A 25,007-nucleotide genomic window follows, 5' to 3' on the forward strand; every position below is an offset into this window, starting at 1 on the left:
TTTTTTATACCATCAAGGTAGACCGTCTTAAATTAGTCAGCATTTTTCCTGTTTCAAAGTAGGAAAAGCACAGGTGTAAATAATAAAATAAAAGATAGTGGATATAGCTGCTTCAGTTTCAAGGTCCTGCTGCCAATCATATTTTCTCGCTCACTACTTTTCCTGACTCAGGAAATCATTTAATGTAATGTGCTCAAACTCTAGAAGGTCATTATATGAACTTACAGACACGCAAACGCCTTAAGAGAAGCTAAACATCAGTACTTTTCCGTTAAGCGCCCAATTGTCATTTATTATGCCCTCATTGACACCTCATATCTTACAAAAACACTGCTGTGTGTTCGTAAGCTCTGCGTCATTTCCTGCCATCAGGGCCTGTGTGGAGATGTTTTTGTGGAAGTGGGATGTTGTCGTGTGCGAAAGGCTCATAAGAGGATACCAGAGATCAGAAGCATTTTCATGAATGAGCAATTCCCTCGGGAGGAAGTCATTAGGAGGGTGCTACCCAGTGTCAGATGTCAGAAACATTTCAAATGAGTATGAGGACAAGCTTTATTGTTACTTGAATCATAAAATGTTATTAACACTTTTGTTCAGACACTACAAAAGAAAGTTTATGACAAACAACCCTGTTTAGATCATATTAAATGACTCCTTAAACATAAATTGACTGAATTTCTGTGGCTTTATCTCTTGTTGACATTTTATTTAATCTCTTGGTCTCCTGGGCCCTGCTCCTAGAACATATGATGACTCTTGATGTGACCCGTGAGAGGTACTTCCCTCTTCCTTTTCCTCTTCCACACACCCCAGTGGACAAAATCAGCCCTATTTAACCCTGTCATTTGGCTTAGAGGCGCATAAACCGTGCATCACTTGTCATCCCACTGCATTCATCCAACTCAACTCTGACCGGTCATAAATATGATCTGGCTCTGCATCACATTAGTGTTTTCAATTACTCCAGTCATCTCTGATTATAACATTGACACAAGCCACATTAGAGGTAAGATTTTCAAGCATTATTTATTAATTTGTCAAATCAGATCTTGTTTTTTAATAACTTGAAGTCTGAATATGTTTTATGTTCTCCAGTTTTTCCAGAAGAAATTCAAAGTGTTGCTGGAGTATTTCAGGTTAGTCACTTGAATGACCTCAACCAGCCTATGTACTTCTACAATGTTGTTGAAGCTCGGAATGTCTGCTTGTCCCTCGGGGTTGAAATCGCCTCAAAGGCACAAGTAGAGGAAGCTCTCAATAGAGGTCTCGAAACATGCAGGTGAGAAGAAATGATCACCTCAGTCATATAAGTGGAGTTGAAATGAAAAGTGTCTAATGTTATTTTTATGTTTTTTCTCAGATTTGGATGGATTGATGAACATTTTGCAGTCATTCCCCGCATCAAGGCCCTTTCTATGTGTGGAAAAAACCAGACCGGCTTGGTGACATGGCGAGCCTATGTTACAAAAAAGTTGGATGTGTTTTGTTTCAATGAATCAGGTAGGACATATTTTTTTTACAGTGCTTTACACCTAAAACTAAGAGACAACAGTTCATTGAAGATATCAAACCACCAGCTCTTTAAACAAAACAAACATTAGAAGATATTCGCTCACATTAGTGTGAATGAATAGTCCTTGCAAAGGGACAACATTGATTTACATTTGAACAGTATTCTGGTTTACCTGCAGTCTTTTGTTCATCTTACATAACTTGTTTTAATACCCATCACTTTACTTGTTGTAACAAATGTAAATTTCCTCCCTGTGGGACCAATAAAGATATTCTGATTCTGAATAGAAAACTACTTTGCTCCATAATTCATGAGAATTAATTGTTATACTAGATTTTATAAAACAGTATAGGTTTGTTTAACCCTCCATAAAGACTTAACAAAACAAATATATACCTTTACTTCCAGAAACCCAACCATGTGAAAGAGAAATGGCTTTTTAAAATGTTCCTGCACAATGTCAAGACCCCTGTACAAGGACATGGCTATCAGTACATAGTTCCATAAGGGGGGCAGAAAGGATTTCTAGTAAACATACATTTATCAAATGATATGCGCTAACTCTTATCTTATCTCTCATGGACTTTGTGTAAATGCAGATGCAGCGACACAATTGCAGGATGCAACAACTGATAGCCCTTCAGGCAGGACGGATTTCTCGGGGCAAACTCAGTCCCCTTCTAGAGCAGCAAGCTCCAGCCAGACCACACACTCTACGTCTTCCTCCACCCTTTCCCTTTCTTTTTCCTCCTCAACTCCAACAACCACAGACTATGGGGCAGAACTAGCCCTGTTTGTGGGCAGCTCAAAAAGCTCTGCTGGAGGTACGAGCATTTTGTTCACAAGGGAATAAACACTGTGAACTTTTTGACATATTCAGTTGATACTACTCAATTTTCTTTAATCATAAGCATTTAAATGTGATTTTTGTTGTTATGAATGACTTGTGTATTTACCATGTTATGTTTTATCGTTCCAGCAAAGGCAATAATCATCACCTCGACTTGTGGCCTTTTCCTTATCCTAATGATCATCATTGCATTCATCAAACTGTGAGTAGTTTTCCTATGAGTATACTCTACATAAAACTGAGGCTTGAAGACAGATCTGTTGTGGATTGATTATGCTATCTGGATTGAATTTGTCTTGAGCGAGCTCTATATACAATAGCACTACTCAAAGAAGCTACATTGTATATCATGACTTAAAAGCGGGGGATGAACTGATAAGATAAAGCATCCCTCGTCTGTATAACATTTCAGGCAGTGCATATCAAATCATGTTTTTCCTTTGTTATTATATACATCTATAAGTGCATTGTATGATTTGTTTCTTTATCTCTGTAAAAAGGAGAAGAAGTCCAGCAGTGAGAACCGACATAAAGCAGACACAAGAGTACATCCAGACGGTAGAGTGGACGTGTGAGGAGAAAACAGAGAAAACAGAGGAGGCTGCACAGGAAGAAGAGAGTATAGAAGTGGAAGAAAATGCAAGTTAAACATTTCTGATGAGATATCTTTGAGAAGCCCTCAATGGACAACTAATATGTAATACACTTTTTTGTTTTTTTGTAAAAGTTCTGTGAAATAGTGGCCTTTAAGGGCGTTTATATTTTGTAAATGTTACATACTGTCAGTGTGTGTGTGTTTTTTTAATCATCTGATGTTATTAAATGGTGCAGTTTAGCCAGTAGATGGCAATGTGTGCTATGCAATCACTGTGAAGACTGAAGACTTTTTATTCTTTAGTATACAAACACATGTGTTAATGCAGCATTTCTACAACAACTTCAAGCATTAAAAGGGACTTGTCTTTATGAATTTTGGTATCTCCCAGAATATAAATATTGATATCTTTCCAAATCATTTTAAGAAAGGCCATTTAAGTGAGACAGAGGAAATGTACCAGACATCATCTGTTATCTCCCCGGAGTTTCCCCAAGCTTTGTGTAATGCTCTCTCAACCTTAAGTGTTCTCATGTCTGATGTACAGTGTAAACAGTAACTTCAAAATAAATTTCAACTGTATTCTTCTATGACATAACCCCCTTCATAAAATAGAGTGCAAGTTACAGTTGCTTATACATAGTGGACTTGGCCCTCAAAAGGTTTTGTCCTAACCTTTGAGGACCAAAGTGCCATGAGTCATCCAAAGCATGCTTCTTGTAACAGGCTAAGCATTGCTTTTCAATTTTAAGGGTATTATAGTTTCATTGAATCATCACAGGTACTCTTTGGCCCTTTTCAAAATGAAGTTAAATGTGATTACTGAGAACTCGGCATGCTTGGATACTGTCTAATGTGATATTTTAATCATACTGGGAGTTCATGGCATCAGACTTCACTGCATCCACTATGAAGCTGAGTTCATTGCACAGCGTCTCGTGTCTGTAGGCCATGCGGATCTGGGCAACGTTGCTTCTGCGGATATCGTTCCCTTCAGGTCCATCTTTCAGATAGTTCACTCCTAAGAAGTGGCACTTATCCTGCAAACAAACAACAAGGTAAATCAGTGGGATGAAAATAGAATCAATGTTGAATAAAATGTGATAAAGCAGAAAAAATAAGAAAAAGAGGTGCCCTTACCTGGTGGGAGAGTCCACTTTGCAGCACACTGTTTCTGGCTATCTCACAGACATCACAGGTGCTGAGTTTCCACAGCTGAGCTGCAATAGCGTACTCCTCCATCAGTGGTTCCTAAAATCAGAACACACAGAAAATGCATATCATTGCATAGACATATTGATCTATAAACATTGCATTTCCAGTGTATCAGTTTCTCTTTACCTTGGTGTAGTGGAACTGCATGGGGTCATCTGTGGACAGAGACACACACAGGCCTTTGTGCAGAAACTCTCTGAGAGGATTTTTGGAGTATTCCAGGAACAGGCTGTTGTTGCTGAGTGGAGACATTGCAATTGGCACCTGGGCCAGGTAGTACAGGTACTGCAGCACAGGGCTCTGAGGGAACATTCAGTTTGAAAGAAATACATAAATACTGCCCTGACAGACAAACACAAAGAGTGGCAGGCATCCATACAACATGAGACGGATAACATGAAGGAAAAGATGCTTGTTCTAGACAAATATAAGTATGAGACTAAAAGCTAAAATGTTGAGGGTTTTTTTTAGAATATGTAAATATATAACATCTTATAATCAATCAGTGTAGTTGGTCCCATCCTTTTTTCAAGAACATCACATCACTGTCCATCAACCAGAAATTTAAACTTCTAACTTTCTCTCCTACAGTTCTCAGATTTTCAGTTCTTCGGTTACAAAACACAAACTGATAAGAAATGTGCTCCCTAACCAACAAACAGTGACAAGAATTAAGTTACTTTCAGTATCGATTAAGTTGCCTTTTGGTCTAGAGACAAGAGTAATCGTGTGAAACACTCTTCAGCATTCTCAAATTGTGTTTGCTATTTTGGTCTACTGTAATGGATTCTGAAAGTGGATCAAAGCATAGAAGCCTGTCTCATTATTGATCTTTGGCTGGGCTGAGCCCACACAGCAGCAGCCCCATTTTACCCCCTCTCTGCACTGAGAAGGATTACTAAGGAATCTTCATAGATTCTGCAGGAAGCATCCTGAATATCCTTTTAACAAATCTGAAGTACCTTCTTCAAGTTGAGTCCATGTGAGATGTTGTCTGACGTGAGAAAGGCAGAGACCAGGTGAGTGATTGATCCAGCTTCTCCGCAGTGGGGGCGAAACTGGAAGGTGCTCAGTCCACGCTCTCTGTAGAGAACACCGAAGGGCCATCAATATAAGAGTCAATCATACAGTATCGCTTCTAATGATCAATGTTCATCATATTTATATTTATAGATATTGGCTGTAATGCATATTGAGATGTACTAGTTACTCTTAGTCTTACCACTGGTGGACAATTTAACGAATACATTTACTGACCTACTGTACTGAGGTACAGTTTTAAAGTACTTGTATTGCACCACTAACATTCATGTACAAATATTGTACATTTGCAGTGAGAGTACCTATTCAAAGTATATTTTATAAACTACATTTTAATGCTTGATTAGTACTTTCTCCACCTTCGCTCTCATCAGCTATGAGTTTTTGGTAGTTCAGTTCACTTTCCTTTGATTTATTCATTACTTCTTCCCTGTAGGATTTTCAAACACTTCTCCATCAGCCTAAGGCAATGCACTCTCCTTTAATGATGAAATTTGTATTATGTCGAAGAAAAAGGCATTAGTGCTTACTTTCTGAGGTTGTTGAGAACCATGATGTTTGCGTACATGTGGAAGATGTAGTAGCTGTAGGGAGGGTTGTCATCTGCTGTCCACTCTTCGGGCTTTGGGCTCCTGAAGGAGAACATGTGATCGCTGTGTTTGGACTCATCGTCAACACTGTCAAACCCCGACACCTGTACAGAAAATAGTACAGGCATTAAGTACTGGGATGGTTTTATTAAGTATGATCGATGCATATTGTTTAATTATGCCACACATGTTAGTTATTTGTTTTCTCTTACTGAAAATTCCTAACTATGAAGATACTCATCAGAAAAAGGTTAAACAAGAAGAAAATCCAGACACTCCAAAATAGAAGAACATGTAATACATGTATATTAAATGATTTAATTATTACAAAAGCAAACATGTTTCAACCATTGTCATATTTTGCGCTGTGTTTTTCTGGGCATCTAACGTTGATAAGATGAACTATACTTTTTTTTTAATGATTATGCCGCTACAATAAAAGATTTTCAATGTTGCTTTCTCATTGATACTGTTAAAACATCTTACATATTTGAGGAAAACATGAAGGTGTTTGTGCTTCTGTGGGTTAACAGTGGCCTCAAATAGAGGAAGGAATATGTTCTCTAGCATCTTAGAGAAATTAGGTACCAGCTTCTTTTCCTTAAAAATATCGCTGAAACAAATGAAAACATTGTGTTATAATTTGGCACAAATGTCAAGATATTTCAAGACAATATTTTTAATTATAAGGCTGAATTGTAGTCTGTAGCACTCACTAGATTCTGGGTACTTGAATGATCCACCTCATGTTTGGAGAGTACACTTTGTGGTTGATAAACCACTTAGACAGACAGTCCCACTCCTCTGGAGAGCGCCCGTAGATGGAAACCCGTGGCTCTGCATGCTGGTACTTACTCTCCTCCAGGTCGTGGGCCACTTCCTGTTAAAGTTGAGAAATAGAGTGTGCTAAACAGTAATTGAAAAGGTTGTTATTTAAATTATATGAGTTCAATATATGATACCTTTATGATACTTGCAAAATACTCTCCATTCATGTAGTTGTCGGTTTTCAGGAAGATTTCACGTAGTTCACTGGCTCCCACTGGATTATACTTTGAGTTGAATTTATCAAACCGGTGGAAGGTATGTCTCCCCTGTACAGTTTAGAAATTACACGGTATAATTGTGAACCCAAAGTTTAGAGTCTTGAAAAGCACCAACAAATACTGGAATTTACCAGCACAAATTATGTAACACAAGAGTGAGTGAAGGAATTGTCACTAGCAGAGGAGTTTTTGACAGTAGCATTATGAATTGTTTATAAAAACATTCTGACAAAAAGTTTAAACATGTTCCTAGCCATTTCAACATGTTTAAAATAAACACAGAACTAAAACATGTTTATGAGAACCAAATGCTAAAACATTGTGGAAATGTCTGCTTCTCTTACAGCATGTACATCCAGAGAGTCCACAGTAAGGTCATAGGGGTCCTTATTGAGGCAGAGGAAAACCTGCTTTAGGGTCAACTTTTGTCCGGCCTTTTCTAACACCACACGGTCAGAATCAGTCTTATATGTTTCCTGGATAAAGGTCAGCAGGTGTTTCTGAGACATGCAGGCAGCTGCATGAATATGCGTGTCCACCTGAGAGGAAAAAACAATGGACAAGTTGAGGGTTAAGAAACACACTTTTCTTACCTTCTTTTTCTTTTCAACAAAGTGTTAATATGTACTGAAAAGAGGCAATATATTGGATTACAAACGATAGAACTCTAACCTTCCGAACATTGTAGAAATCTCTATGAGGCACACTTTTGAGTTCCTTTAGCTCAGCCATCTCATTGAGCATCTCATGGAGATAGAACTTCGAGGTCAAAAAATTGAGTCGTCTGTGACAGTAAGTCTTCCTGAGAACAGAGTGGGCTTCAGTTCAATAAGTGTAACTCAGTAATGCTTGCTTCAGTGGCAACAACCAGTTTAACAACCAGGGCTGTTTATTCAACCAGCATAGCTGTAACGTCTTTTTGTTTTGGAAACTTACGTGGGTCCATCTGCAATCATTGCCAGCACTTGACCAAGGTCTATGGCAAATGTCTCTAAGTCTGGGTAGGGTAGGTCATGGGGATGGTTTTCTCTCAGAGCCTTGGCATTGTCATACACATAAACTATCCCATCCTTCATCTTCAGCTCATAGTTCAGATTCTCCAGGATGTCCTCCATGATGTATGGATCTTCCCCAGCTTTTGGACACGGGCACATATCTGGAGGCCACAACATGTTTCTGTTATTGTTGTATAAACCAGAATAAGACAACGGGGAGGGTTTTATTTACAATAATGCTATACACTCCAAACCTGGTAGGACCTCGTCTTCTTCGCTCCATTTAATGTTCTCAGTGCCGCGGAGGAACTTGGCTGTGGTTCTGCAGAATCTATGATACGCTAGCTTTGAGTATTTCTCACGAATAAGCAGAGCCTTAAACAGACTTTTGGCTGCCTGTTCATAATCCTCCACTGTTATCTGAATGGGGAATGGACATGTCACATTAATCAATCTCAACTGTTATCTTATTAAAACCATCTCATTTCAAAATTCTGTTAACATGACAATAATTATATGGGAACTTTGATTATAGACTATGTGAAGCTGCAATATCATACATTTCTCTTACGGAGACTCACACATTTATGTTTTAAAGTACTTACTCCAGCACAGTAGTCCCCACTTATTGTGACCCTCTGGTAATCCGGGCTGTTTTCTTGCACTGATGAGCAAGTGGAGCTTGGCGACATGTAAGGCGTGACTGTCGCTGACCGCTTAAAGTCTGTATTCACGGGGATCTGCAGGGACATTGACTGAGAACGAATCATCTTCAAGCTTTTCCTTCTGTAAAATAAATGATATAGTTAATATAAGCTACTGTGAGTCTCCCAAAAGTCATGATACATTTGTTCAAAGAATTACATTTGTGACATTTATCTGATTGATGACAACATCCTCTGCCAGACCAACAGCAGGGCCTACCTCTTAGTACTCTCCTCCGACTGTTGCTCTGCCAGCTCCTTGAGCAGTTCATGCTCCTTGGCTTGCTGTAGGCCAATCGGGCAATCCTCAGGCATGGTGAACAGTGATAAGGCATCCTTGTGGTCTTCTTCCTTTAGCGCTGATGCATATACTTTCTCTGCTAGCATTTGTTTCACCTCATCTGCCTCACTCAGAGTTACCTTTGGGAATTGACGAGGCATGTCTGCAAGAAGGTAGAAGCGACAGTAAAATGACTAGTGACAGTGACATGGAATAATAGAATACAAACAGGATCTGCCCTCTTTATCAGGTCTTGCTCTACTTGCTCTGCCCAGTTTGTTCTGTTTTGTAAACAGCAAATCTACCTGTGAAAGGATATGGGTGCATGACATTCAACAACTTACTGCTGCACGGCATCAGCATCTGGAGTGCTCTGTGTGAATTGTTCTTCATATCTTACAAGCTGACTTTTAAAAACTTAAAAGAGTTATATCGAGTTTTATTTGAACTCAAACCCATAAAGAATTGTGAATGTAATGTTAACAAATCTCAGCCAAATCATTTCACCATAACTTTCATTATCTTCATAACAATATCTCGATTTGTTGATGATGGCCATTATTTGCTTATTCAGATATCTTTTCTTCCTTTTTTCTGTTGTTGCTTCTTGTACTTTTTACTCTTTAACCTTTTCTAAAATGGTTTCATATTAAGCAATGCTTTATGGCTCCACATCAACACTCCAAAAGCACTATGGAAATGGATAGGCTCTTAAATCTGTATTGATCTAGAAATGATTGCCTTATCTATTATTAATTATCCTCTCTCACACCCTGAAATAAATGCTGTGAAACAAATACTTTTATGTCTTTTTCTCACAGTCAGGTGCCCTTTCAAGTGGGATAATTCCCTATGTACCCAAGGTCCTTTTTCCAGATTTATGTGGCACATCATGGGAACATGAAAAAAATATTCCTCAGGCCTGCATTCACTTAATATGAGGTGGTGTATTGTGGGAACTTTTCCAAAGGGAGTTTCTGTTTCCCAGCAATGCTGTATGGCTCTCAATATAGAAGATTTAAGGGAACTTATCAAATTAATTGACTAATGGAATCACCAAAATCATTGCTAAATGTATCATTAGGTGAAAAGTAGCCTAGTAATATGAATCAAACAAACAATCAAACAATTAATTAAATCATGCCATAAGTCAGGTTGGAACAGAAAGTGGAATAAGATGTTGTTAAGTAAATCTGTAAAATAAAAATATAAAGTGTCTATAAGACAGCTAGAAAGGAAGTAGATACTCAACAAAAACTGGATATACAAACAAACACTACAAACTTCTTTTTTATTTATTTATAAAAAGCAAAGAAAATTAACCTGTTTTTAAACACCCATCTCCGGACCTTTGAAATAAGTTAACCTACTAACCACAAGAAGAGCCGCTGTCATATCCAAGACGGCTCGACAGCGGCTCTTCTTCCTCCGCAGGCTGCGGAAGTTCAACATGGACTCCAGGATACTCTGCAACTTCTATAGGTGCACCATCGAGAGTATCCTGACTGGCTGCATCACCGCCTGGTATGGCAGTTGCACCGCCCTCAACCGTAAGACTCTACAGAGGGTGGTGAAAACTGCTCAGCACATCACCAGGATGGAGCTGCCATCCATGGAGGACCTCTACACCCAGCGGTGTAGGAAGAAGGCCGGTAGGATATTAAAGGACCCCCATCACCCCAGCAACAATCTGTTCTATCTGCTGCCGTCTGGCAGACGGTACCGCAGCATCCGGACCAAGACCACCAGACTCAGAGACAGTTTTATACCACAGGCTATAAGACTGCTGAACTCCTGAGCTCTGTGAATGTCTACTCACATCTGTTTATAGTACACACATAGCCTACATATATATATATATATATTATACACATCTGACATACATATCTGTTTATAATACACACATATATTATATACATCTGTTATACATAATATATGCATCTGTGTATACCTCCTCATTCAACAGTGTAAAGTATTTAAATACTTTCAATGTATGCCACATATGTATGTATTTCACATCCTCAAATCTTTATTGTTGTTATTGTAAATATTCTTCTCTCTTTTTGCACTATTTTATTTATCTTATTTGCACCATGTATGTTGAGCTGTTGGAGGAGCATGGGACATAAGATTTTCATTGCCAACGTTGTATATGCTGTGCATATGACCAATAAAACCTTGAAACTTGAAACATAGCCTAAAATCATTGTGAGCTGTGCGGCTAACGTTAGCTTAGCCTAACCCTTTTAATATAAAGTCTATGATCTGATCAAGCCACTTACTAAGTGGTAACGATTAACGTTTTGGTGGAAAATAAGCTTTTGGCCAGTTTCAACCAACTTACTAATAAAGCTACAGCTAGGAACGTTAACATGATGCTAACGTTAGTGATCGTTACTGCGCTTGCATGCACTTCCCTACAAGTTTTAGCTTAGCGTTATCTTAGCCCTACCAGTGATGTGTTGCCTCTGGTAAATTCACCTCAATATATTTGGCAGCTGTTCCGGGTTAAATGAATTGTTTAAAGCTTACAATAGATATGTAAAGCTATACAAGTCATGACTGTTAGCATAGCACATCCTTGCCCGTTACCATGACAACTATTAACGCTGATATCAACGATGCTGATTGTTATCGTTTTTTCTATTTTGTTCTGTCTTTCTAAGGTTGTATTATTTATTTAATCATTTAATAATTTATACATACATGGAATAATTCATTTGTAGTAAGTTGAATTGAATACATACGTTCTGAATAATAACAAGGTTGGAGATGTTTTACATACAATAAATTCTCTTTTTTGAGATACACTTAAAGTAATTGAATTATAAATTGAGAAAAATCAGCACAAATCTATAAAAAAAAATACTATTGGACATCAAGTTAATATATCAGAATCAAACCTGAGCTGGGCAGTTTTCAGAAATTAGAATTTTATGCAGGATTGTGCAAAGGTTAACAGTACGAAGTATTACAAAAATGGTGCAATATGCAGTCCCAAGCCGTGCGTTAATGTAACGCAAATCATTTAGATATTTGCAAACTTGCCCTTGTTGGGTCATTTAGTCCAAGCTGCTCTGCACTAGTGATCTCCCCCACGTATGCTGTCTAATGTTGTCACTGATCATCTCAGCTGCACACTCCTTTTGGTTGACCATTTGCTTACGATAAAAGGTGATGTGCAGTGTTGCAAAGAAAAACAGACTTGACATTTTGCCCATTATATTGTATTACATCTATATACCTTGCATCAGTTCTGCACTTACCTTCAGTGCCGCTCATAGCTATATCTGGGGGTGTTGTCATCTCAGGTTGGACACAGGGAAGCACTGTACAAATTTAGTGGCACCTTCATCTACCTGGGTCTCACCCAGTCAATCTATGAGTCTACAGTGTCATGCAGTTATGGTTTTGTTTTCCTGACTGCACATCTCAGTCTATTTTAAGGAGCCAGTGGCTCTGTCAACAGAGCAACTAATCCTGAGAGAAAGTCAAAACATGCTGTCAACAAAGATAGGGCCATACTCAGACTGGACAGAGCCTGCGGCTTTCTGCTCTATTTATCTCTTGTGCTCTCTTTTCCTCCCCCCCCCCACTCCTTCCTTTAGACAAAATCGCACATGAACCCAGTGTGCACACAAAGGGGAGAGGAAGAGAAGACTCTCTACTTCTGTGGTAAAAACGCATCACAAGCAGGTATTCGCCCTCAGAATGTATTATGCTACTTTACACTCAGACTCCAATTTTTTGTGAAAGCAAAGACAAATACCTCCAATTTGTTATCTCTACATGATGCAGAGCTGCAGAATGAATTGTATTTCTATTTCTGTGGTCAGTGACCAGACTGATTGTTTACATAAATGACAATTATTTACAGCTATTTTAGCATTTTTGGTTCTTGTGCTGTTTAACCAGCATAGTCATAATAATACAAATAATAATTATTATTATTATTACAAATAATAATAATAATAATTATTATTATTATTATTACAAATAATAATAATAATAATAATAATAATAATAATAATAATAATAATAATAATAATAATACAAATAATAATAATAATAATAATAATTGTCACTCTCTGAGCAAGATGGCGCCGAGGATGGCTGCCGTGTCTCGAGCTCCTCAACAACTCCACATCTTAGTGTTTTTATTGTTTTACTTTGTTGGTTGTTTTTAACTTTTTTTGCAACATGCAAACCGCCCAAGCGAGCCCTATCATCCAATATGATAGAGAACAACTTTTACACATCAGGTCGCTGGTGGACAGCAATAATCCACGACGACCTGCAAACAATGGAGAGTCTCCGTGTTTACCTGCTGGAGCTCTACCTGTGGAGCGCAGGAGGAAGAGACCACGAGGTTCCCGGGCCGGGGTCCTGGTCAGGCTGAGGAAACGTGAAAACAGGCCTCCTCTACCGAGTTTACTTCTGGCAAATGTCCAATCCCTGGATAATAAGCTGGACGAACTCCGTAGCAGGGTGGCATTTCAACGGGACATTAAGACCTGTAATGTTTTGGTTTTCACGGAGACTTGGCTCGACCCCACGATACCGGACGCCGCCATTGTTCCACACGGATTCTCCATTCATCGCCAGGACCGGACAATAAAGTCAGGGAAGAGCAAGGGAGGAGGTGTCTGCTTCATGATCAACAACAACTGGTGCTCAGATGTGGAGATCATTTCTTCGGACTGTTCTCCCAGCCTAGAGCACATCATGATCGGATGCCGGCCTTTTTATCTGCCGAGGGAGTTCACATCTGTTGTTCTAACAGCAGTGTATGTTCCGCCGCACGCTGACAACAACACAGCGCTGGAGGAGCTGTATGGGATTATCGACAGGACAGAGACTTCTCGGCCAGAGGCCGCATTTATTGTGGCCGGGGATTTTAACAGAGCCAACATGAAGAAAGTCCTGCCGAAATACTATCAGCACGTCAGCTGCCCCACGCGCGGTGGAAATACACTGGACCATGTTTACACTCCTTTCCGGCATGGATATAAAGCCCTCCCCCGCCCCCCCCTTCGGCAAGTCAGACCACATATCTCTTCTTCTGCTCCCCGTGTACCGGCAGAGACTGAAGAGGGACCGACCTGTGACAAGGACAGTGCAGCGTTGGTCCGAGCAGTCTGACTCTGCTCTCCGCCACTGCTTTGGCATCACGGAGTGGTGTGTGTTTGAGGAGGACGATATAAACACACACACTGACGCGGTCATTTGCTACATCGGCAAATGCATCGATGACGTCGTGCCGCGGATTACTGTACGGACATTCCCAAATGAGAAGCCCTGGATAAACGGCGAGGTCCGAGCTAAACTTAAAGCACGGGCCATCGCGCACAGCGGCGGTGATTTGGATGAGTACAGGAATTCCAGGTATGCACTCCGGAGAGCTATTAGCAGTGCGAAAAGACAATACAGGGACAAGGTGGAGTCGAACTACAAGGGCTCCAACGCCAGAAATATGTGGTCTGGACTAAAAACAATAACAGACTACAAAAGGACAACGAGTGGTGCTGAGGAAGTGTCTGCATCTCTCCCAGATGAACTGAACACATTTTATGCACGCTTTGAGAAGCCCCCGTCTGTGGAGGCACAGAAGGCCCAGGATCCCTGCTCACTGGTTTTAACCAGTGCAGATGTGTGTAGATCTCTGAAAAGGATCAACGCACACAGGGCTCCGGGACCTGATGGCATCCCTGGCCGTGCTCTCAAGGTGTGTGCAGTTCAGCTGGCAGATGTGTTCACAGACATTTTCAATAGGTCACTGCTCCAGTCTGTAGTCCCCACATGCTTCAAAGAGTCCATCATTGTCCCTGTCCCCAAAAAGACAAAACCCATCTGCCTGAATGACTACCGCCCAGTTGCACTCACCTCCATCATCATGAAGTGCTTTGAGCGGTTAGTCAAAACTTTTATCACCTCCTCCCTCCCTGACTCACTGGACCCCCTGCAGTTTGCCTACAGAGCAAACAGGTCCACGGATGATGCCATCTCCCTCACCCTCCACACTGCCCTCTCCCACCTGGACCAGAGGAACACTTATGTGAGAATGCTGTTCATTGACTACAGTTCAGCATTCAACACCATTGTGCCCTCCAAGCTCATCATTAAGCTCAGGGACCTTGGGCTCAACAGCGCCCTCTGTGACTGGATCATGAGCTTCCTGACGGGCAGATCCCAGGCAGTGCGGATGGGGAACATCACATCCTCCACCTTGACCCTCAACACCGGAGCCCCTCAGGGTTGTGTGCTCAGCCCTCTCCTCTACTCCCTGTTCACGCACGACTGCGTGGCCACACACAGCTCCAACACCATCATCAAGTTTGCTGACGACACGACCGTCATCGGCCTGATCACAGACGGCGACGAGACGGCGTACAGAGAGGAGGTCAGAGCCCTGACATCTTGGTGCCAGGACAACAACCTCCATCTCAACGTCAGCAAAACAAAGGAGCTGATTGTGGACTACAGGAAGAGGCAGAGAGAGGCACACACACCCATCACCATCGACGGGAATCCTGTGGAGAGAGTCAGCAGCTTCAGGTTCCTCGGGGTAAACATCAGTGAGGACCTGACATGGACACATCACACCAGGGTCATATCCAAGACGGCTCGACAGCGGCTCTTCTTCCTCCGCAGGCTGCGGAAGTTCAACATGGACTCCAGGATACTCTGCAACTTCTACAGGTGCACCATCGAGAGTATCCTGACTGGCTGCATCACCGCCTGGTATGGCAGTTGCACCGCCCTCAACCGTAAGACTCTACAGAGGGTGGTGAAAACTGCTCAGCACATCACCAGGACGGAGCTGCCATCCATGGAGGACCTCTACACCCAGCGGTGTAGGAAGAAGGCCGGTAGGATATTAAAGGACCCCCATCACCCCAGCAACAATCTGTTCTGTCTGCTGCCGTCTGGCAGACGGTACCGCAGCATCCGGACCAAGACCACCAGACTCAGAGACAGTTTTATACCACAGGCTATAAGACTACTGAACTCCTGAGCTGTGTGAATGTCTACTCACATCTGTTTATAGTACACACATACATATATATATATTATACACATCTGCCATACATATCTGTTTATAGTACACATATCTATATATTGTACATATCTGCCATATACATCTGCTATACATAATATATGCATCTGTCCATACCTCCTCATTCAACAGTGTAAAGTGTTTAAATACTCTCAATGTATTCCACATATGTATATATTTCACCTCCTCAAATCTTTATTGTTGTTACTGTAAATATTCTTCTCTCTTTTTGCACTATTTTATTTATGTTATTTGCACCATGTATGTTGAGTTGTTGGAGGAGCACGCGACATAAGATTTTCATTGCCAACATATACGCTGTATCTGCTGTGCATATGACAAATAAAGCCTTGAACCTTGAACCTTGAACCCCGCGCCCCAATAACACAGGAAATAACTTATTTTATCCAGCATTCAGAGGATAATTTCTCTCATTGAACGAAGTGTCTGGTTTAGGAAAGATCAGATCAGATGGCTGAGAAATGGAGTTATAGTCTCTCTCTGCAGAAGGCATTATTTGGCACTAATGTGGGGAGTATCTTAATGGTGCTCACTCTGAACAAAAGAGATGGCCATTACCCAACCACTCATAGCCCTTCTGTATCTCTCTGTATTCTGCTGTCTTTATCTTGTCTTTTTTGTTTTTTTTTCCAGACACGTCACTGTTGTTAATGACTGTGCACCCAAGTTGGCTCTTTGTCAAAGTCATTTCTGAAAGGAAGGTCAACAACACAAGAGAAAGCCATTTACATTACAGAGAGACAGAGATGAGACTAAGAAAATAAAGAAGCTCACTCTTTCCCAAGCAAGGACTTGACTCCTGCTTTAAAAGAGGCGTGTCTCTTCTTCTCATCTTTCTCAGCGGCCAGGGCCTGGGGAGGAGTAAAGATAAAAACAAGGGAATTCACCAATTTGCAAGCAAAACAGCATCCTTGATTCTACTGTCGGACTCATCTCCTGTAATCAGAATCAAAGTTTACTGCCAGGTATGTTACATACAAGGAATTAGATTTGGTGTCTGGTGGTGCAAACATAAACAATCCAAGAAAATAAGTTGCAAAAGAAAGTGAAAAAAATAAAGATAATAAAAAGAAGTATTTTTAAGAAACTGCTAAAGTACAAGTATTTACACCTAATTTAAGTCTAGATGCATCTTTTTTTATTGCACCAATGAATATGTTTTAATATGGATACAAATACGCTGGTAACCAGTAACAACATTTCAAAGACAATACTACAAAACTGCGTAATTAATAGAGAGATTATGAGATTTGTTTGAAATCTAGGATTTGAAGTCAGACAAACCTGATGTAAGTAATGTTAGCCTCTCATTGTCAATCATTAGTGGTCACCCTAGGCTGCCATTATGTCGAATAAGCGTACTCACCTCCTGAGGCTCTGCTGTCTCTCAAAACTGTATCAACTGTGCACATGTTCCTTTAAAGAAACACTCAAGTCATGCTGTGCTCTTGTTGTGACTTGAGTAAATGAAATCTCATCCACCACCCTGCAGTGCTCATCACTCCACCCTTAACTCTTTCATTGCTGCAATTTATTACAACAACATCAGCCTAACAAATTTAGAGCTTAGCCATCATGGTGATTTGTTTCACTTTCACTTCTTTAGTATTAAAATGATTGATGCATATACAAGAACTTGTTTAGCAAATTGGTCAATATGAGAAATATTACTGTTATGTCTCTTCTTTCTTTGAGACTGATCTTGCCCTCTTATAGATGTTTTTTTTCAATTGCAGGATGTTTTAAGTCATACAACAGCAATGTCAGGGTGAACATTTGATTGGATAGACCAACATGTACAAATAACATGACAGTTTTCACTTGGAAGCCTTATTTGTTTCAAACTTTAACACCTAAAATGTCTTGCAGTCTTGCAGTAATGCATGCCTGAACTCCTGAGCAGCAGGGGGCCCACTGTCACTGATTTAACCTGACTGAGTTTGTGATTAGGACGCTAATCCTGTCAGCTCAGGTTATCAGGGTACTTACTGACTTGTCAACGGAAGATTGACTCTTAGTTGTGAGTCTGTATCATTTTTATTGTCCGCAATATTGTCAGACTATGTTATCTTTCTTCGTCTCCTCTCGACAATAGAAAATGTAACAGCCTAAAAATGAGCAGCGCCACAAATATTTTTAATAATAAGTGCCCAGGTAGCTAACCTGGTAGAAGACCTTTGCAGTGGCCTGGGTTTGAATCCGACATAAGGCCCTTTTCTTCTGATCGTTACTCGCTTACACTTTACTGTCAGTTTCAAGCTGTCCTAATAAAATAGTAACCAATTTAACAAATCACTCTTATTGTAAAAGTTCTGATTCTAAAAAGCCAGAACAAGAGATTGTGAGCGTTCGGGCTCACACCTGGGTTCCCAATGATGGAAGGACCACTGGTAATTTGAAACACAATATTTATTTCTGAACGGCCCGTTAACAACGTTCTTGCTAGCTAGTCGCTCTCGTCCGGCGTGGGAGGTGGAGACAGTTGTCCCTCAGGACCCAGTCTACTGCAAAAGAACCCAGAACCAGGTTACGACCATGACTTTAATCAGTGCCTGATTACCTGATCCCTATCAGCTGTATGCCTCCGGCTGGGCCACTCCTAACACTCCAGCAGCCGGCACCCTAACCACACCCCGCTGCCAATGAGATCTTATAATTTGTTTGTTAAACCAGGTTACCCACACTGATCAGTTTATTGACAGTATCATCACAAAACCGGCGTCAGCAGCTGATTGGCTTACTCAAGCAGGGACAGCCTGACAGGGTTAAGGGTACATTGAGTTAACCAAATCTAGAGTGAGTGCTTTATTATTGTGGGAAACATTTGACATATTTTATTCTACCATATTTATTTTTTGTGCTATTAATCCCTATTCAAAAATGTATAAATACGTTTTATTTAATGAACCACTAGATGGCACATTTTCTTTATTTTGAGATGTTTGTAAATGGCATCATTCCTTTCAGTACTTTGTCGGGCAGGTAATGTGTTACTCACATGTTGTTGCTACTGTTAGGAAAATAAAAGATACAAATCGTTTTTGAGAAAGACTAATGCCCCTTCTGGTTCAACTGTTAACTTTCTGTTTTTGGTATAATAAGACAGAGTGAAGTATCCAATTAAAAAACGGCTCATAGTCGGAATGAATAATAATCCGCCACACTTTTCCTGTAAAATGATTTATTCTTAAAGCCACATTTACATTTAAATTGCTATTCATTCATATTCAATACATTGTGCACAAGGATTGGTAATTCCTGAAAAGGTGCCTGAATTCACAGTTTCTTATGATTTAATTTCTCAAAGGCAGAACCTAAATATGTAACCAAACAGTATGAATAAAGAAAGAGTCACATTTCTCATCCATCACTGTGCCCACTTTTATTTCTTGAAAAAAAGCTGTGTGATCTATTTAAATAAATCCTTCCAACTACAACAAAAAAAAAATGTTGCAGTTTTCCCCATATTATCTCACTAGATGGCAATAGAGTTTCAGAAACACACTACACGTTTTGGACTGCTGTAATTGGCTTGTCCAGTCAATTAAAACAAAAGCAGTCTCCTGTCAACAACATTTTAAATACTAATGGTCACACTTATAATCAATACTAAGAGTTGTTAGTGAACAAAAAAGTTAATAATGATTTTCTTTCAAGCTTCTTGGGCGACACCAAACAAGAGGTAATGACTTACTCCAAAGACCCGGTAAGTTTGGCTTAAAGTCATTCAATACATTTCTGATTTGATCTATTGTAGTTTAATTTGTTTAAGTGATATATACATTAACCATGTAAATATAAGCAATAGGGAACACACCAAGTTGGAGGATAAGATGCCAAGTCCGGACTATCCTCAGTGGATCCTCATGGTCCATCATTCTTTATTTTTTCTAATGCTACATTCCCAAAGTGACAAGTGCACTTGTGACAGTTTAAACCCTTTGCATTGTGGGAATGGTGGAGTGAAAAAATGGAAAAGGAAAACAGCCAAAATATAAATCTGCTATATATATGTCTTAGGTTGAGAGGTCTGAACTTCTAAGAAATGTAAAAGAAGTCGGGATAATGTGTAAAGTAAAGAGGTCTGCAATCTGTCAGTGCTGTTCATTCTCTTGGGGGCTCTGCTTGAAAGTGAAGGTCATGATCACTGATTTAAAGGAGACGTTTTTGTGATGCTCCCGCAGGAATGTAAGCCTGGAACCCCCCGCATCGGCCTTCTCGTGTCCCAACCATGTACCATTGAATACAGATGGAGCTAAGCCTCAGCCTCTTCTGATGGCTTTAGGGCTGCTCTGTGGCATGGGGTGAGCCAACAAATATGAGCTAAACCAAGCAGGAATGCGCCTGGCACCCTGTCTGCCCCTTTTTTTTTTGACAGGGGGTTGGGTGGGGGGGGTGTCATAACTAGGGGAATGTAATGAGAGGCGGGGAGGCTCTAATGAGACCCTGTAATCACTTAACAGAGACCAGGTGCTGTGTCTTGCTGTAGCCGTGCACTCCAGACAATAGAAAGCCACTTTCAATTTATAAGACACATGAGCAAGAAATGTCTGGACAAGGTATAGATTTTGTATGCAAAAATGTTTATTGAATAACAGCGTTATTGTTTTGACACAAATAAAAATAAAACTGATTTACAAATATATAATATACATATAAAACAAATATCCTATTACCACAGTTTGCAAAAGAATAATGACAAATAGCTACAATGCCCATATATATATTTCTTCCTGTACAAAAATAGTTCTATCCGCATAAGTACTTTAATGTAACCTCTATATAAAATTTAAATAAAAGAATTCATATATACATATACCTGCAATAAAAAACAATATATAGATTGCACATGTTTTTGTACATACAATAACAATTTCAAGTATATTTCAATCCATTGTGGACTGGCACATATCTCACAGAATCTAAGGCATTTTCCCTTATACAGTGTCCAAAACTTGATATAAACTGAGAGCTTCAGAGCTCTGTAGCCTATCTTCCTGTTTGGCATTGTGACGAAGATGTTTTTTCCTGATGATTCATTTGACTTTAAGTCCAAATGGAAAAGTGCAGACAAGTACTGACAGTTTGGAACATGGTGGTATAATCCTTAGAGGATAGCACTTATCAGAGTCCTGGCCTTGAGGAAGAAATGTGTAAAGTCCCAGAATGAAAGAAGAAGGATCCCTCTTTAAGCCAGAGGATGTGTCCACTTTGCAAGCTATTAGCACTCTTCAGTTCCCTCTGTCAAGCAGAAAGCAGCACCTGTAGTTAGCTCCACGCTGTGCCATCCAGTGTCTGTACGCCAGCTGCAGCTGTTTGCACGCTCCACATCGCAGAGCTGCAAGGCTCAGCCTTTAGAGAAGCTCAGTGCAGCCAGTCTTGCTCTGACTCAGTTCTCATGCCTTAAAAATAAGTGTCTGGAAATAGTTGGCAGACATATTAAGGCATTTGGAGAATTTTAGAAGATAGAGGGCACTATCTCCCTCAGTTTTGTTCCCAACTCCTCCTGCAAAGTCCAGCTCATGTCCGTCTGAGGAGAGCCTCGAGCTTGTGAACTTGTGAGTCCTTTGTGCTCCACACGGGCCTCAGCCTGCCCTGCTCCAGCCTGAGTGAGACTCTGTGCACTGGTAGAGAGCGACGCCTCCGGCCATATCCGTGCGCGCTGATCTTCTGAAGAGGGGCAGTCCCGATCTTGGACTTGTTGTTGAGCATGTGCAGGCGATGTGCGAGGTCGTGCACGGCGCAGGTGACCAGAGAACAACCTTGTCCTTTTGACTGGTTGAAGGAGTTTTTAGACCTCTTGGTTCGGACATTAATGTGAGTGCTGGAGGACCTAGGGAAAGAGAAGAGGAAATTAATCCATGCTGTTAAATTTATGACAAGTAGAATACATTTGGCTGATGAAAAATTATGTATAGCCAAATAAAGACAGTTTGTAGACTTTAATGATTGCATTGTTAGTGTCATACCTGGGATGTGGCAGCAAAGTATCCCTGATATCCTCTGGTCTGACAAAGAATTCAGACTCCGCCATCTGCTCTAGTGATACACTGTTAAGATCACGTCTCAATCTGCTTCCTAGCCATGTGCTTAACCTTTGAGGGGAAGAAAAAAAAGTCCATTAGTCTTTGGTAGATAATTCAAAAATGGGTAACAGCTTTCAGAGTTGACCGCTTGTCACATGTTATATCAAGCATTTAAATTATTGAGTGAATCACTCCTCAGTTAACTCACCTTTTTTTCAACTCTGGATTCACTTCAAGTTCCACACAGTGTGCTACTGTCGCGAGCAGACAGCAAGAGAGGAAGGACTGGAAGATCAATTGCATCTTGACTCCTGTAGAGAAGAAATTAAACATTTGTCAGTTATTTATTCATGCCTTAAATTCATATTTCACTTTCAACATGTATTTCCTATTGTCCCTCAAAGTATGTAAACTCACTCAAAAAGTATTCTTGTAAGTGCCATACTGCTGCTCGCTTACACAAGAGTCCAAAAGCCAAGTAATTTGCACTTATCATTCATTTATTTAAAAAGTTAAGCTAAGGTCAGATTTTGCTCGGTTAAGTAAACCTACAACTATGCTTTGGGCCCCTGGCCAACAATCCGAAGGACAGTCGACCCATGAGGGGTCCAAAATTGGCTCAGCTCAGAAGTCAAACAAAAACAAAAGTGCTATTCAACTCAGTCACCTAATTAAAAATACACCAATAAATTGCAAATCATAAACAATATGTAAGGTACGGCCCCTGTCAGATGCTTTTCTACACCTCCAAGCATTTCCTTCTTAGACGCATACATTAAGAGCTGAACTGCTTATATAACGAGACAGATAACCTGTCTTGTGTCTACACTTGTGCACTGACCTCAAAAAAGAAAGGATAGAGCCATCATCTGGCAGCAGAGCAAACCACAATAAAAACATATTTAAAAGTAAGTGCACATACCTGTCATTATTTGGTATTAAGTGGAATGAGAAAGCGCTTCTTGTCAGCTGTAAAGAATACTCCACAGGTTTCTCGAGTTTGCCACTGGTTCTGTAAGGCAGCTCTGTCACTCTGCTAATAGCTCCTACACACCAGACTGGGAGGCTTTATACAGGAGGTAGGAGGGGCTCATTGACTGACACACACAGTCTCTCATCCTTTCCCCCCACCCCATCCAGTACACTGCTGCCGTGCTGCTGCTCATGCAGTAAAACAGTCGGCTGAGATGAACACATTGTTCTCTTACTGAGACAGTGACTGCACAATGGGACTTACATAACTGATGAACATCGATGTGTTGCCATTACTGTATATTCACATACTGAAATAAAACAAAACAACATATTATGCCAATTTAAAATCTAGAAAGTAAATGGATAATTTTTACTGAGGTGGAAAAAAGGTCTTGTTTTATCTCAATATGTTTTTCAAAGCACGATACACTGGCTGCAGTGCAATTATTCCAAAATGATTTTCCTTTCATAAATGTTATTTTCATTTTCATTCCTTATCTTTTTAATTGGTGGCGTTGCTTCCTATAGGGGGTATTAGAAATCTCAATAATAACCAAAGAAAAGGTTTAAACATTCAGCTTGTTTTATTTGAACTTTTAGGTCAGTTAGGTATAGTTTCGTCATCAATCCTTTCAGTCCAAGCAATTCATTGTGTGAAATGATATTTATGGAATATTTCCACAGTCTACTTATCAGGGCACTCCCTGACACAGTGAAGTTCGATGTCCACTTAGAAAGTACACGGGATGATGAATTTTAGATTTAGAAAAAGACAAGCATTGAGTAACTGATTAAATATAGTCAGTGTGCCCAAGTGTTAACACAATATACTCAAAGTATTTAATTGTACAAGGCAAATATTTAACTCCGGACTTACCATGTCATTTATTTTGATATTTGGATGAATGTGAAATGGAATTTTACAATCTATCTAAAAATAAATCAAGATTCATAAAAAGAACTTGAACAACAATCTATGACGTATGAACAATATTGGCTTAGGCTTTTCTTTTAAATTGTTCAGCTGATTTGTTGCTATTATAAATTATAAGTAATATGACTTCACTTTTGCCTCAGGAATGCAAGAATCCACTAGGATATAATAGAAGAGCCATTGAGTCTGCCTGATTGTCTCTCCCTCTCACATTATTGGACTTCATCGGGTGGTGAGTCACTCTAATCCTGTATACAGCACGTTTCACATGGCCAGACACGTCCATGCTTAACATAAAACTTTATAAGTGACAGCGATACAGAAATAAGGTGATATAGATATGTTTTATGATTAGTCTGTAAGGCTCAAAACAACAACAGTGCCAGTGGGGTTTACGAGGCAGATGTTGATAATAAGTCCCAAGGGGGTAAGAAAAAAAAGGGAAAAAAACATCACCTAAAACACATTGAGTAGCTTACAACTTTTTGTGTATCACAGCTCTCATTTTTCACTAGAAGGTATAGATGTATGTTTGTGTCTTAGATGAGCATATTGTTATGAAGACATCATTTACGCCTCACAAGAACACTGAGTGTGTAAGGTCAAAAAGTTTAAAATCATAAGCCCAGTGTATGAAATTCTGTAAATACCAAAGAAACTCCATTTTGGGTTTTTTTCAGCACAGAAATTCCCCTTCAGAAATCTCCACAAGTGTAGTTTGGGTTAGTTTTGTGTAGGAAGAAATGCTTTCGCTTTTGTTTCAGTTTCGAAAATTGGGGAAAACGATCCCTTGAGTTCTTTGAACTTATTTTTAGAAATACTTAACACTTGACATTCCACTCTGGCATATCGGCATCCTATAATTCATAACTTATTGTTTTTAGTCCCACACAGAACCTTCCTGTGTGTATTTATGTCTCATGCGACCCAACTCAAAGAATACAAAAATGTCAAACACATGTGTTGTTAACCAGCAAATGTTTTGTAAGCACTTTGTAATGATAATTGCCTCCGGCAGACAAGTAATCCCCTTAGTTTACAACAGGAGATTGTGCAATCACGACAACAAAATTCTGCTGTTGCAATTTGGCTCCTTATATAGAAATCTTTTGCCCGTCCTCAATTAAGTTGATGTCGTAGTATGACTGACAGTATTTGAACAACC

General features: G+C 40.0%; 3 protein-coding genes across 3 annotated transcripts; 1 reads left to right on the forward strand and 2 right to left on the reverse strand.

Annotated features, from left to right (window-relative positions):
• Positions 1-824: 824 nt before the first annotated feature.
• On the forward strand, positions 825-3,231 carry lyve1a (lymphatic vessel endothelial hyaluronic receptor 1a). The gene is made up of 6 exons (XM_063880964.1): positions 825-1,006; positions 1,096-1,279; positions 1,361-1,500; positions 2,113-2,337; positions 2,493-2,565; positions 2,864-3,231. Exons 1-6 carry the CDS (start codon positions 925-927, stop codon positions 3,009-3,011), a joined length of 852 nt encoding a protein of 283 aa, XP_063737034.1. The 5' UTR covers positions 825-924; the 3' UTR covers positions 3,012-3,231.
• A 2-nt stretch (positions 3,232-3,233) lies between these two features.
• On the reverse strand, positions 3,234-16,754 carry ampd3a (adenosine monophosphate deaminase 3a). Its single transcript, XM_063880963.1, has 15 exons — positions 16,682-16,754; positions 8,770-8,992; positions 8,451-8,631; positions 8,100-8,265; positions 7,787-8,006; positions 7,523-7,652; positions 7,195-7,389; positions 6,767-6,898; positions 6,521-6,684; positions 6,291-6,417; positions 5,745-5,908; positions 5,136-5,256; positions 4,300-4,473; positions 4,099-4,209; positions 3,234-3,998 (listed from the first exon to the last, which is right to left on the reverse strand). Exons 1-15 carry the CDS (start codon positions 16,737-16,739, stop codon positions 3,822-3,824), a joined length of 2,343 nt encoding a protein of 780 aa, XP_063737033.1. The 5' UTR covers positions 16,740-16,754; the 3' UTR covers positions 3,234-3,821.
• A 3,715-nt stretch (positions 16,755-20,469) lies between these two features.
• Positions 20,470-23,052, reverse strand: adma (adrenomedullin a). Its single transcript, XM_063882154.1, has 4 exons — positions 22,856-23,052; positions 22,142-22,244; positions 21,877-22,002; positions 20,470-21,740 (listed from the first exon to the last, which is right to left on the reverse strand). The coding sequence occupies exons 1-4, from the start codon at positions 22,860-22,862 to the stop codon at positions 21,428-21,430; spliced, it is 549 nt and encodes a 182-aa protein (XP_063738224.1). The 5' UTR covers positions 22,863-23,052; the 3' UTR covers positions 20,470-21,427.
• Between the last annotated feature and the right edge of the window lie 1,955 nt (positions 23,053-25,007).

Source organism: Eleginops maclovinus, chromosome 4 (genome assembly GCF_036324505.1).
Source record: "Eleginops maclovinus isolate JMC-PN-2008 ecotype Puerto Natales chromosome 4, JC_Emac_rtc_rv5, whole genome shotgun sequence".
Classification (NCBI taxonomy): Eukaryota; Metazoa; Chordata; class Actinopteri; order Perciformes; family Eleginopidae; genus Eleginops; species Eleginops maclovinus.